This window comes from Amblyraja radiata, chromosome 34 (assembly GCF_010909765.2).
Source record: "Amblyraja radiata isolate CabotCenter1 chromosome 34, sAmbRad1.1.pri, whole genome shotgun sequence".
NCBI lineage: Eukaryota > Metazoa > Chordata > Chondrichthyes > Rajiformes > Rajidae > Amblyraja > Amblyraja radiata.
Window position 1 is genome coordinate 8,741,828 of NC_045989.1, and position 12,085 is coordinate 8,753,912.

At 44.8% G+C, this 12,085-nt stretch overlaps 1 protein-coding gene across 8 annotated transcripts in view; it reads left to right on the forward strand.

Annotated features, from left to right (window-relative positions):
* akap13 (A-kinase anchoring protein 13) overlaps positions 1-12,085 on the forward strand; it is a 394,804-nt gene that overhangs the window by 172,016 nt on the left and 210,703 nt on the right. For all 8 annotated transcript variants that reach the window (XM_033050598.1, XM_033050601.1, XM_033050602.1 and 5 more), the window contains 2 exons: positions 1,578-1,770; positions 5,178-6,948. In XM_033050598.1, coding sequence (XP_032906489.1) covers positions 1,578-1,770; positions 5,178-6,948 — 1,964 coding nt within the window. The remainder of the gene's footprint in view (positions 1-1,577; positions 1,771-5,177; positions 6,949-12,085) is intronic.

The following is a 12,085-nucleotide window of genomic DNA, read 5'->3' on the forward strand; positions in this document are numbered from 1 at the left end:
GAGGATGAGGAAATGGTGGCCGATTAGGAAAAGGGGAGATGCAGCGAGACCTGGGTGTCATGGTACACCAGTCATTGAAAGTAGGCATGCAGGTGCAGCAGGCAGTGAAGAAAGCGAATGGTATGTTAGCTTTCATAGCAAAAGGATTTGAGTATAGGAGCAGGGAGGTTCTACTGCAGTTGTACAGGGTTTTGGTGAGACCACACCTGGAGTATTGCGTACAGTTTTGGTCTCCAAATCTGAGGAAGGACATTATAGCCCTAGAGGGAGTGCAGAGAAGGTTCACCAGACTGATTCCTGGGATGTCAGGACTTTCATATGAAGAAAGACTGGATAGACGTGGCTTATACTCGCTAGAATTTAGGAGATTGAGAGGGGATCTTATAGAAACGTACAAAATTCTTATGGGGTTGGACAGGCTAGATGCAGGAAGATTGTTCCCGATGTTGGGGAAGTCCAGGACAAGGGGTCACAGCTTAAGGATAAGGGGGAAATCCTTTAGGACCGAGATGAGAAGAAACTTTTTCACACAGAGAGTGGTGAATCTCTGGAACTCTCTGCCACAGAGGGTAGTTGAGGCCAGTTCATTGGCTATATTTAAGAGGGAGTTAGATGTGGCCCTTGTGGCTAAAGGGATCAGGGGGTATGGAGAGAAGGCAGGTACGGGATACTGAGTTGGATGATCAGCCATGATCATATTGAATGGCGGTGCAGGCTCGAAGGGCCGAATGGCCTACTCCTGCACCTATTTTCTATGTATCTATGTATCTATGAGGGGTAATCTGAAAGAGGTGTACAAAATCATGAGAGGACCAGATTGGGTAGACGCAAAGAGTCTCTTGCCCAGAGTAAGGGAGTCAAGAACCAGAGGACATGGGTTTGTGAGGGGGGAAAGATTTTGGAACTGGAACCTGAGGGGTATCTTTTTCATAACAATGGTGATGGGTGTATGAAACAACCTGCCTGAGGCAGGTACAGTCACAACATTTAAGAAACATTTAGACAGGTGCATTTATAGGACTGGTTTAAAGGGATATGGGCCAAATGCAGCAGGTGGGAGTAGTGTAGATGGGACATGTTGGCCAGTGTGGGCAAGTCGGGCCAAAGGGCCTGTTTCCACTCTGTATCACTCTATGATTCTATGAAGGTAGCGTTGGCAAATCAGAGTGTTAGGAAGGGATCAGCACATCTGGGTGAATGATCCTTTCAAGCTGTATGGTAGAGTTGTGCATGTGTTTTTAAACTTATTTTGCACTTTTCCCCTTTCCCTTGATGCCACGTGCCAATTCAACTTGAATGGAGCTGGAGCCCCTCGGGAGATGTGCAGGTAATAATTCACCATGAACGTTCCCGTCACATCCCGACTCCAGCGGAAGCGGCAGGTGCTTGCGAGGCACCTCCCCGCAGATGTGTGGTGGGTGAAAACAGCTGCTCTCCTCAGCGGCTTCCAGTTGCCGATCTCTCGCCCTCATCGCTGCCTCGAGATGATGCGCCGGGCTCCAGCGAGTCGCTTCCATTGTGCCAACGTGGACGAAGCGCTTCGACATGTTTAACTGCTGCTGCTCCTTCTGTTTCAGACAAAACCCGGCTGCAGCGTTGCAGGAGGATGTAACACCGATTGTATCCTCCGAAGAATGCTCTGTGCGCTTTCAGCAGCATCTGAATGTTTACATGTACACCATCAATAACCCCCAGGGAGCAGAGCTCAACAGCATGGAGCACAACATCAGTGAACTGCAGAGATACATGCACTCTCACAGGCACGAAATGGTAAGAAGTCAATATTATTCTCAACGCCTTCGCTGGCATTTGTCTTGGAAAGTTTAAGGATAATAACTTTCTCTACAGAGGTTGTATGTAAAACATTGTACTAAACATACTCCATTTACACAATATTGCAAATTGTCTGTTGGGAATGTACAGCTATGAAGCATAAAATATCTCCATAAGTAGGAAGGAACTGCAGATGCTGGTTTACACCGAAGATGGACACAAAATGCTGGAGTAACTCAGCGGGTCAGGCAGCATCTCTGGAGAGAAGGAATAGGTGGCGTTTTGGGCCGAGACCCTTCTTCAGGATTTGAGTACAGGAGCAAGGAGCTTCCGACTGCAATTGCACATGGCCCTGGTGAGACCGCACCTGGAGTATTGTGTGCAGTTTTGGTCTCCTAATTTGAGGAAGGACGTTCTTGCTATTGAGGGAGTGCAGCGTAGGTTCACCAGGTTAATTCCCGGGATGGCGGGACTGACATATGATGAAAGAATGGATCGGCTGGGCTTGTATTCACTGGAATTTTGAAGGATGAGAGGGTATCTTACAGAAACATATATAATTCTGAAGGGATTGGACAGGCTTGATGCAGGAAAAATGGTCCCTATTTTGGGGGAGTCCAGAACCAGAGGTCACTGTTTAAGAAGAAGGGGTAGGCCAGTTAGGACTGAGATGAGGAAAACCTTTTCAGCAGAGAGTTGTGAATCTGTCACAGAAGGCAGTGGAGGCCAATTCACTGGATGTTTTCCCCATGATGTAGGCTATGTTTCGAAGCTACTTCAAATGCAATAGAGATATTCCAGGGGGATTGGAGATATTGGCTTAAGTTGTAGTTGAGTCCATCAATTACAGCTTCTATCACTTTTCCAGTACCATTAAAGAATAGAAGAGGCTTTGCCTAATTATAACAGCCAATATGCCACACATCAGATAGCATTCCTGAATTACTTTAGGCTTCAATTTAATTTGCAATGTGCTATTAGTATCAATAATTTACTTTGCAATTATTAACCATGCAATGATTATGAATAATTAAATGTATGAATATTTGTGCCTCATTTGCATTTATGATTATTCCAAATAGGCTACAATTTTGTAACGAGAAATTTTCAAATGCTATTTGTGCTTCCAGTATAAGATTAGTTGGTTGTTTCAAAGATTTGATACATAACGGGTAAAAACATAGTTTCTTCTGTTTTCTGGGGAATACTTTACGGTTGAACTTCTGTCATTTTTTTCATCCCACTTTCTTTTGTCTCTCTAAAATGCTGAGGATTATCTTTGGGTGCAGGTTACTGGATGACCTTGTGGCCAGTTTGTGAAGCTGGACTAAGAGACCAATGTTATTCATGCCAAAGGCGACACATCAATTATCACTTAGAGAATCAGAACAATCGGGCAGGGTGGCGCAGCGGTAGAGTTGCTGCCTTACAGCGCCAGAGACCCGGGTTCCTTCCTGACTCTGGGTGCTGTCTGTGCAGAGTTGTACGTTCTCCCCTTGACCTGCGTGGGTTTTCTCCGGGATCTCCGGTTTCCTCCCACACTCCAAAGACGTGCAGGCTTGTAGGTTAATTGGCTTGGTATATTTGTAAGTTGTCTCTCGTGTGTGTAGGATAGTGCACCTGTTTCAGCGCTGTATCTAAACTAAGCACACAACAACTGTCCTGCAAGGCCTCTGCACCCCATGTATAGAAACATAGAAAATAGGTGCAGATGCAGGCCATTCGGCCCTTCGAGCATGCACCGCCATTCGATATGATCATGGCTGATCATCCAACTCAGTATCCCATCCCTGCCTTCTCTCCATACCCCCTGATCCCTTTAGCCACAAGGGCTACATCTAACTCCCTCTTAAATATAGCTATATCCCCTTCTGTCACCAAGTGTGGAAGCAGATTGCAATGGTCTTACTCTTCACATGATTAAATGGAGCTGAGTCTTCTCCAGTAACCAAACCCAGACCCTTTGTTTGTGCAGATCTCAACTTTTATGACCTTTCTATTTTTAGTTTTCATTGAACCACTCAAGGATGAAAAATCACTTTTATTTCTGTGGTTAATCTGTTTTTGTGGTCGATTTATTTTATCATGAACCTTTGGTGTTTCTGCCAATGTCCTTGCTTTGGGCAGGTTGACATGTGGATTTGGTGTCATTACCAAGGGCTGTGATTTGTAGCCGCAACAAAGAGCAAAGCAATGTAATATTTATGAGCTTTGGATTTTCAAGTATCATCTATCTTCTGACAACGGAGACGTGGAGATGGTGGTGCAACGTGATTTATGATGTGGGGAATTAATTGGTGAAGTCAAATGTCTTTTTTAACCATGAACCACATCTGGTTAAATAGGTTTACCTGATATTCTAATAATACATAAATATACTACTATAAATGAAATTCTTAATTGGAAGAGTGGGGAGAGATGATAAATCACAAAGAGAAGGCAGTTTGAAGAAGGGTCCTGACTTGAAACGTCAACTAACCATGTTCCCCAGAGATGCTGCCTTACCTGTTGTGCTATTCCAGCAATTTGTGTCATTTTCTGTAAAGCAGCATCTGCAGTTCCTTGTCTTTTAATTTTGGGTTGTATATGGACACACTTATCTGTTTTGTAGTAAATGCCTACTATGTCCTGTGTGCTTAAGAATGTCATTGTCCTATACAGGGACACATGACAATAAACTCACTTGAACTTGAACTTGGAGGTAGTGTGATGGACTGGACTGTGTTCCCCGCTCTCTACAGCTTCAGGGAGTCTAGAGCATAGTTGCCATATCAGGCTGAGATGCATCTGCAGAGGTTGGGAAGAATTCTTGTGGATATGAAGGAGAGGGGGCTGCAGCACTCTGTGTGGGATCCATAGCCTTCAGGGGATGATGGGAGATGTGCTCAGTTCATTTATCATCGTTGAAAACATTAGCGACACAGTGGTGCTGGTTTCCGACAGGAACAGTGACGGAAGCACCACGCATCACTGTCCTCCAGTTCCTGCAGAAACAGCCCCTTCGGCCCACCGAGGTCGGGCTGACCAGCGATCCCCGCACACTAACACATTCCTACACACACTAGGGCCAATTTACTGTTTTATCAAGCCAATTAACCTACAAACCTGTATGTCTTTGGAGTATTGGAGGAAACCAGAGAAAACCCACACAGGTCACGGGGGAGAACGTACAAACTCCGCACAGACATCACCCATAGTCAGGATCGAACCCGGGTCTCTGGCGCTGTAAGGCAGCAACTATCGCTGTGCAACCGTGCCGCCCAGGGTATTCCACAGGAAAATAATTTTATGTTTGTACTAACCCGCTAAGTAAGACGCTTCTGCTGGTGTATATACACAGTGCAACTAAACATCGCAATGTACTGATTTAATAAAACCATCTGTTTTTCCTTGTTTTGGAACAGGATGCACTTCCTATACCATCCCTCCACTCACAGCCAGGGATCTCAGTGCCTGTTGAATGCTTGAGATCTGAAGAGAACAAAGCGGATTGCAAGTCCGAAGCCATCTGCCCGATTGCACAAAAGCTGTTGGAGATACCCGTTGAACAATCAGTTGGTGTGTCACCAGAGGAACGCACACTAGCTAATGCAGAGTTGGAAACCATTCGGTGTCCGGAGTCAACATTGGCCAATGATCAAAAAAATATCACTGAAGTGAATATGGAGGATGAAGCTACATTCACTCTGCCAGCGGAAGGATCTAGTTATCCAGTGGATTCCGAGAAACCACTATGTAACCTTGTGAAGGACACGTCTGACAGCGAATGTGATCAAAGCAGTCCATCCTACAATAGGGAACATGAGGGAATTTTAGAGTCAACTGAGGAATTGCATCCCAGCCAAGAGTGTGCCCTCAAATGCGACCTTCCCAAAATGCTCCCGGACAGGATGGTGATTGGAAATCCTGATGAAGGGACACTAGACTCTGAGAAAACTCTCCTTTGCACGGAGATGGAGACTGCTGCCTCTGAGAGAATGAAGTCGGAAGAAGCTGAAGAATGTGCTGTGTTCGCCGCCACTGAAAGTGCTCCTGCTGATGGGCATGTGGAGGGGGCGGATTTTCAAGGTGAACAACTGTACAATGAGAGCACTCCATTCACTGAACTGCTGGAGGAAGCAACAGTGGGTTTGGAGCTTGAGGACAATCGTCCCCATGTGGGGGCTGAGGTTTCTCAAATGCACGCAACAAATGAAGTGAATGTTGGAGCAGGCTGTGAGGTAAAGCCCGACGTTCTTGATGAGGTGTGTGCAGCTCGTGTGGACTCCATTTGTCATTCAGATGATGAGTGTGAAGGAGTACATCACCGAAGGACTGAGGGGGATGAGACTCCACCGAATCCAGAGCTGCCTTGTTCTTTAAACACCGTTGAGTTTGAACAGAATGATACAACTTTCGACCTGCCACCATTAGATGAACTAAATGATGTGGCTTTGAAGGTGTTACCGTTCCACGAACAGTGTGATGTGATATCAGAAGTGCAATCTTTACATGAAGAAAATAATAACACGTTAGAACCGTTACCTCTAAGTAATCTAGAAAGTGAACCAGAACAACACGAAGACCAGTTGGAAGCGGACTACCCTTGTGATGACGAGTGGTCTAAGCAGGTCGATGCCTTGTTGGAAACCGCTTCTGATTCCAGTTTGGGGGAGGACCAAGCACTGCCGAAGGAAGTCCAAGCCATGGAGGATTTAAAGGAAGAAGTTTCTTCAGATGAGGGCGCAGAAGAGGCGTTGCCCATGAGCACCGCGGAAACGCAGTCTACCTTGCCAGCGTCTTTGGAAATCCCACTTAATGAAGATCATAGTCCCGACGGAGTTAAAAAGGCACCGGAATTTCTCCGCAAATCCAGCGATGCAGTGCTGTATTCCCCGAGTCAAGAAGTACTGCTCAGTATAGTAGAGGAGCCCGCGGATTATATGATAAACAGTTCCTCGGATTCTGAGGATCACTTTGAAGAATGCGGGAAGCCTTCACCGGAGGAGGAACTAAAAGAAGATGCGTGGGTGATGGAAGAAACCAGATCAAATGTCAAAGATGAAGTATTATCCCCGACGGATGAGAAGTCTGACACAATTTCTTTGGATACAAAAGTTTCACATAATTCCACTGACTGGGCAATTAATACTGTGCTGGATGCAAATGGAAACTTGGAACCTGTTGACTTGAAAGGTAAGCACACTCCTGACAGGGTGGGATCTCACCAGTTGTGCTGCAGGTTTTTGTCACGTTTATTTTTAGCAGCACAGGTTCAGCCCATTTGCTGCCATTCTTCAGAAGAATGTGAATTAAAATGCACTTGGGGAGTGTGAATCAAGAATCCTTGATTCTCGAACGCTGACTATCTTCTTCATATAACTGCAAATGCTCGAATCTTTCCTTTTGCGGAGGAAGACCGTTTCTGGGAATATTCCAGGATTTGGCATCATTTGCAGTTAATGGGGAGCAAAGCTTTTGGGAATCACGGTTAAGGCCATGTGTGCACAGCAAATTAGGGCTTCAATGAGTTTATTGCAAGTTTAAGAATAAGGGGTAAGCCATTTAGAACGGAGATGAGGAAACATTTTTTCACACAGAGAGTTGTGAGTCTGTGGAATTCTCTGCTTCAGAGGGCGGTGGAGGCTGGTTCTCTTGATGCTTTCAAGAGAGAGTTAGATAGAGCTCTTAAAGATAGCGGAGTCAAGGGATATGGGGAGAAGGCAGGAACGGGGTACTGATTGTGGATGATCAGTCATGATCACATTGAATGGCGGTGCTGGCTCGAGGGAGAGAATTCCACACTCACAACTCTCTGTGTGGAAAAGTATTTCCTCATCTCCATTCTAAATGGCTTACCCCTTATTCTTAAACTGTGGCCCCTGGTTCTGGACTCCCCCCAACATCGGGAACCTGTTTCCTGCCTCTAGTGTGTCCAAACCATTAATAATCTTATATGTTTCAATAAGATATCCTCTCATCCTTCTAAATTCCCAAGTATACAAGCCCAGCTGCTCCATTCTATCAACATTTGACAGTCCCGCCATCCTGGGATTTAACCTTGCTGCATTCCCTCAATAGTAAGAATGTCCTTCCTCAAATTTGGAGACCAAAACTGCACACAATACTCCAGGTGTGGTCTCACTCGGGCCCTGTACAACTGCAGAAGGACCTCTTTGTTCCTAGACTCAACTCCTCTTGTTATGAAGGCCAACATGCCATTCGCTTTCTTCACTGCCTGCTCTACCTGCATGCTTACTTTCAGTGACTGATGAACAAGGACCCCCCAGATCCCGTTGTACTTCCCCTTTTCCCAACTTGACACCATTTAGATAATAATCTACTTTCCTGTTTTTGTCACCAAAGTGGATAATCTCACATTTATCCACATTAAACTGCATCTGCCATGCATCTTCCCACTCATCCAACCTGTCCAAGTCACCCTGCATCCTCATAGCATCCTCCTCACAGCTCACATTGCCACCCAGCTTTGTGTCATCTGCAAATTTGCAATTGTTACTTTTAAGTTCAAAGCCCCACTTGTTGCTGTTTGCAATTGAGTCCATCGTCTTGTCAAGGCACAATCCGGCAATATCAGTGAAAGCTACTTTTAATAGAAAAAGAGGAATACAGAGGGACTAATCCATGAGTTGTGAAAGACTGATATGTAGAAGCACTCTGTTATTGCTGGCCACAACCTCAAAGAGAAACAAGAATTGTTGATCATTTCTTCAGACGATGATGACGAGTGATGAACCATGCACTCTAGACTTGTACAATCTGCTCTGAGATCGGGAAGCGATTGACAAGGTCAGAAAGGGCACAAAATAATTGTTAGAAGATGATAGTTTTTGAAGCAGCAGCAGACAGATTTGCAAAGTTATTTGTTCTTGAGTCTCATCAGATTGTAATGTTACCCAGCCTGGGTGGGGCTCTGTATATTTAATAGATACCTTCTGGTTCTTCATTAACTGGGTTTGCAGTAAATACTCATTTTGGTGATTACTGTTTGCGTTTGCTCTAAAGTTGCCGAGCGTTACGATGCAATCAGGTTGTCTTTTTGCTGCTGCCCAGTTCTGTGAAAGTTAGAACAATCTATCAATTACCTACCATCCAGTATTTTCAAAGCTGCTTGGATTTAGTTTATTTCGGTATCCACCAGTTTTTACATTGGCCTACCTCCAGTCTAACTCCCACCTCTTGAAGCTCCCTTTCGTGCCTGCCCCCAAACTGATCCGTTTTGATTGATTAAAAAATGAATCATGGAAACAGGCTCTTCAGCCCACGAGTCACACCGACCCTTCGCACTAGTTCTAATGAAATCACACTTTCACATCCATAGACCTCCTGCCTACCTTCTCCAATGCTTAAGTGTGGACTTTTAGAGATGCAGTGCAGAAACAGACATAGAAACATAGAAACATAGAAATTAGGTGCAGGAGTAGGCCATTCGGCCCTTCGAGCCTGCACCGCCATTCAATATGATCATGGCTGATCATCCAACTCAGTATCCCGTACCTGCCTTCTCTCCATACCCTCTGATCCCCTTAGCCACAAGGGCCACATCTAACTCCCTCTTAAATATAGCCAATGAACTGGCCTCGACTACCCTCTGTGGCAGAGAGTTCCAGAGATTCACCACTCTCTGTGTGAAAAAAGTTCTTCTCATCTCGGTTTTAAAGGATTTCCCCCTTATCCTTAAGCTGTGACCCCTTGTCCTGGACTTCCCCAACATCGGGAGCAATCTTCCTGCATCTAGCCTGTCCAACCCCTTAAGAATTTTGTAAGTTTCTATAAGATCCCCTCTCAATCTCCTAAATTCTAGAGAGTATAAACCAAGTCTATCCAGTCTTTCTTCATAAGACAGTCCTGACATCCCAGGAATCAGTCTGGTGAACCTTCTCTGCACTCCCTCTATGGCAATAATGTCCTTCCTCAGATTTGGAGACCAAAACTGTACGCAATACTCCAGGTGTGGTCCAGGTGTGAGACCTTTCAGCTTCAGTCTGTATAAGGGTCTCGACCCAAATCGTCACCCAATCCTTCTCTCCAGAGATGCTACCTGTCCGGCTGAGTTGCTCCAGCTTTTTGTGTCTACCTTCAGCCCTACTGGCTCCATGCCTACCAAAGATCACCCATACACTAACATTATCTTACATGCTCGGGACAATTTTACAACTTACCGAAGCCAATTAACCTACAAACCGGTACGTCTTTAGAGTGTGTGAGGAAACCAGAGCATCCGGAGAAAACCCACGTGGTCTCAGGGAGAACGTACAAACTCCGTACAGAATGTACCCGTAGTCAGGATCGAACCTGGGTCTCTGGTGCTGTAAAGCAGCAACTCTACTCGCTGCGCCACCGTGCTGCCCTTGCGTTCAGTTTCACTGTGTGTGCAATCGAGATGTCCCCGGTGTTCTCCTTCCTGCTTCAATACTTCAGTGTTGAAAATCACGAGTTGCCTTTCTTTATGCAGGATCCATGTTGGTAGATTTGTGACCCGTTCAGCCATGTCTGACATGGTTACACCATCCATATGCAGATCGAAGATTTTGTAACAATACTAGGAGTATTTGTTTGTGATTCTTAAGAATGTAATAATTCCTGCTTTGAGATGTTAGGCAGGGGCGTAGGTGAAATCTGAAAGTGACTCAAAGATGTTCTTGAGGATTTTCTAAGAATTTTTACCTGACCCAGAGCCTGCATAATCTATCTAATTTGAAAGGGTTTGTGTCGATGGTGTTTCTGAAGAATTACCCAAATGTTGATGGATATGCAGTCAAGAACTCATGGACCTTGGGAGCGTGGTCAGTATATGGGCCATTATTCGGCCGTGGTGGCTTGCAGAGGTAGTGGACCATTTCATTCCCAGCACATGCTACCTGTCCTGTTCCAACATTTCTGAAGATAAAAATTCAGGTGATGTGAGGTATTTTTTGTTTCATTGGTGTTCATTGGGACACAGACTAAATGATGAGTAAATGATTAGGTAGGGGAGAGGTTCAAATGTGACAATTGTTGACAAACCTTAGTGTTTAACACTTACCAAATGGGAATTGAATAAGCATGAGGTAAAAACATTTTGCAAGGTTACAGGGAAAGAGTTGGGAGAGAAGGTCTGTTTGTATTGTTCTACGGAGAAACAGAATTAACCATGTGGGCCTAATGGCCTCATTTTGCCCTAGAGCTATCCCTAGTCTATAGAAGCTGTAGTGGTAATGTACTGTTGATGTTTCATTTGGGTTGCAGTTGGTTGATGCGGTGAGAGGAAGGGTAGCTCCACCAATAGTGTTTAATGCAGTGGATGAAACCCAGGAATGTGGACAAGCAAAGGTCCCGTGCTACCCCAGTTTTAACGCTGCTTCTTTGAATCGAATGTTCTTCAGTGGATCTTCTCGTCTGAAGGTTAACCTTATAACAGATGTGAATGTGGTGAGCATGTTTCCACTAGTAGGAAAGTCTAGGACCACAGGACATAGCCTCAGAATAAAAGGACGTACCTTTAGAAAGGAGATGAGGAGGAATTTCATTAGTCGAGCGTGGTGAAACTGTGGAAGTCATTACCACAGAAGGCTATGGAGGCAAGTCAATGGATATTTTTAAGGCGGAGATTGGCAGATGATTAGTAAGGAATGTCAGGGGTTATGGGGAGAAGGCAGGAGAATGGAGTTGAGAGGGAAAGATAGATCAGCCATGGTTGAATGGCGGAGTAGACATGGTGGGCTGAATGGTCTAATTCTGCTCCTAGGACATGAACTTATGAAACTTGCATGAGAGCCTGTGGGATCCCAGAGAGAGTGAGGAAAGCCCAATCCTGTGCTCAATACACTAGTAATGAAGACAGCTAGTTGTTAAAGACAGCTCTTCCGATTGATGATCTGTACATGTCGTTTCTGATTGAAAGATTAAACTGATGTGCACTTATTTGGTATTTTTACGACCACAAATCATATAAAAACTCTTCATAATTAGTGGTTCATAATGTGGTTCATGATAATATTACTCAGGAATATACATCTGAATTTTATTTTCCATTTTAATTGAAATTCCATAGGATTTTAAGAGGCTTCCAAAAGGAAAGAACATTACATAAACATGGAACAGTACAGCAATGGAACAGCCCTTTATGTTGTTTGATTTCACTACTGTCTTTTTAGTTTAGAGATACAGCGCGGAAAATGGTCCTTCGGCCCACCGTGTCTGTGCCAATCAGCGATCCTCGCACGCTAACGCTATCCTACACACACTAGGGATAATTTTAAAATGTTACCAAGCCAATTAACTTACAAACCTGTACGTCTCTGGAGTGTGGGAGGAAACCAGAGATCCCGGA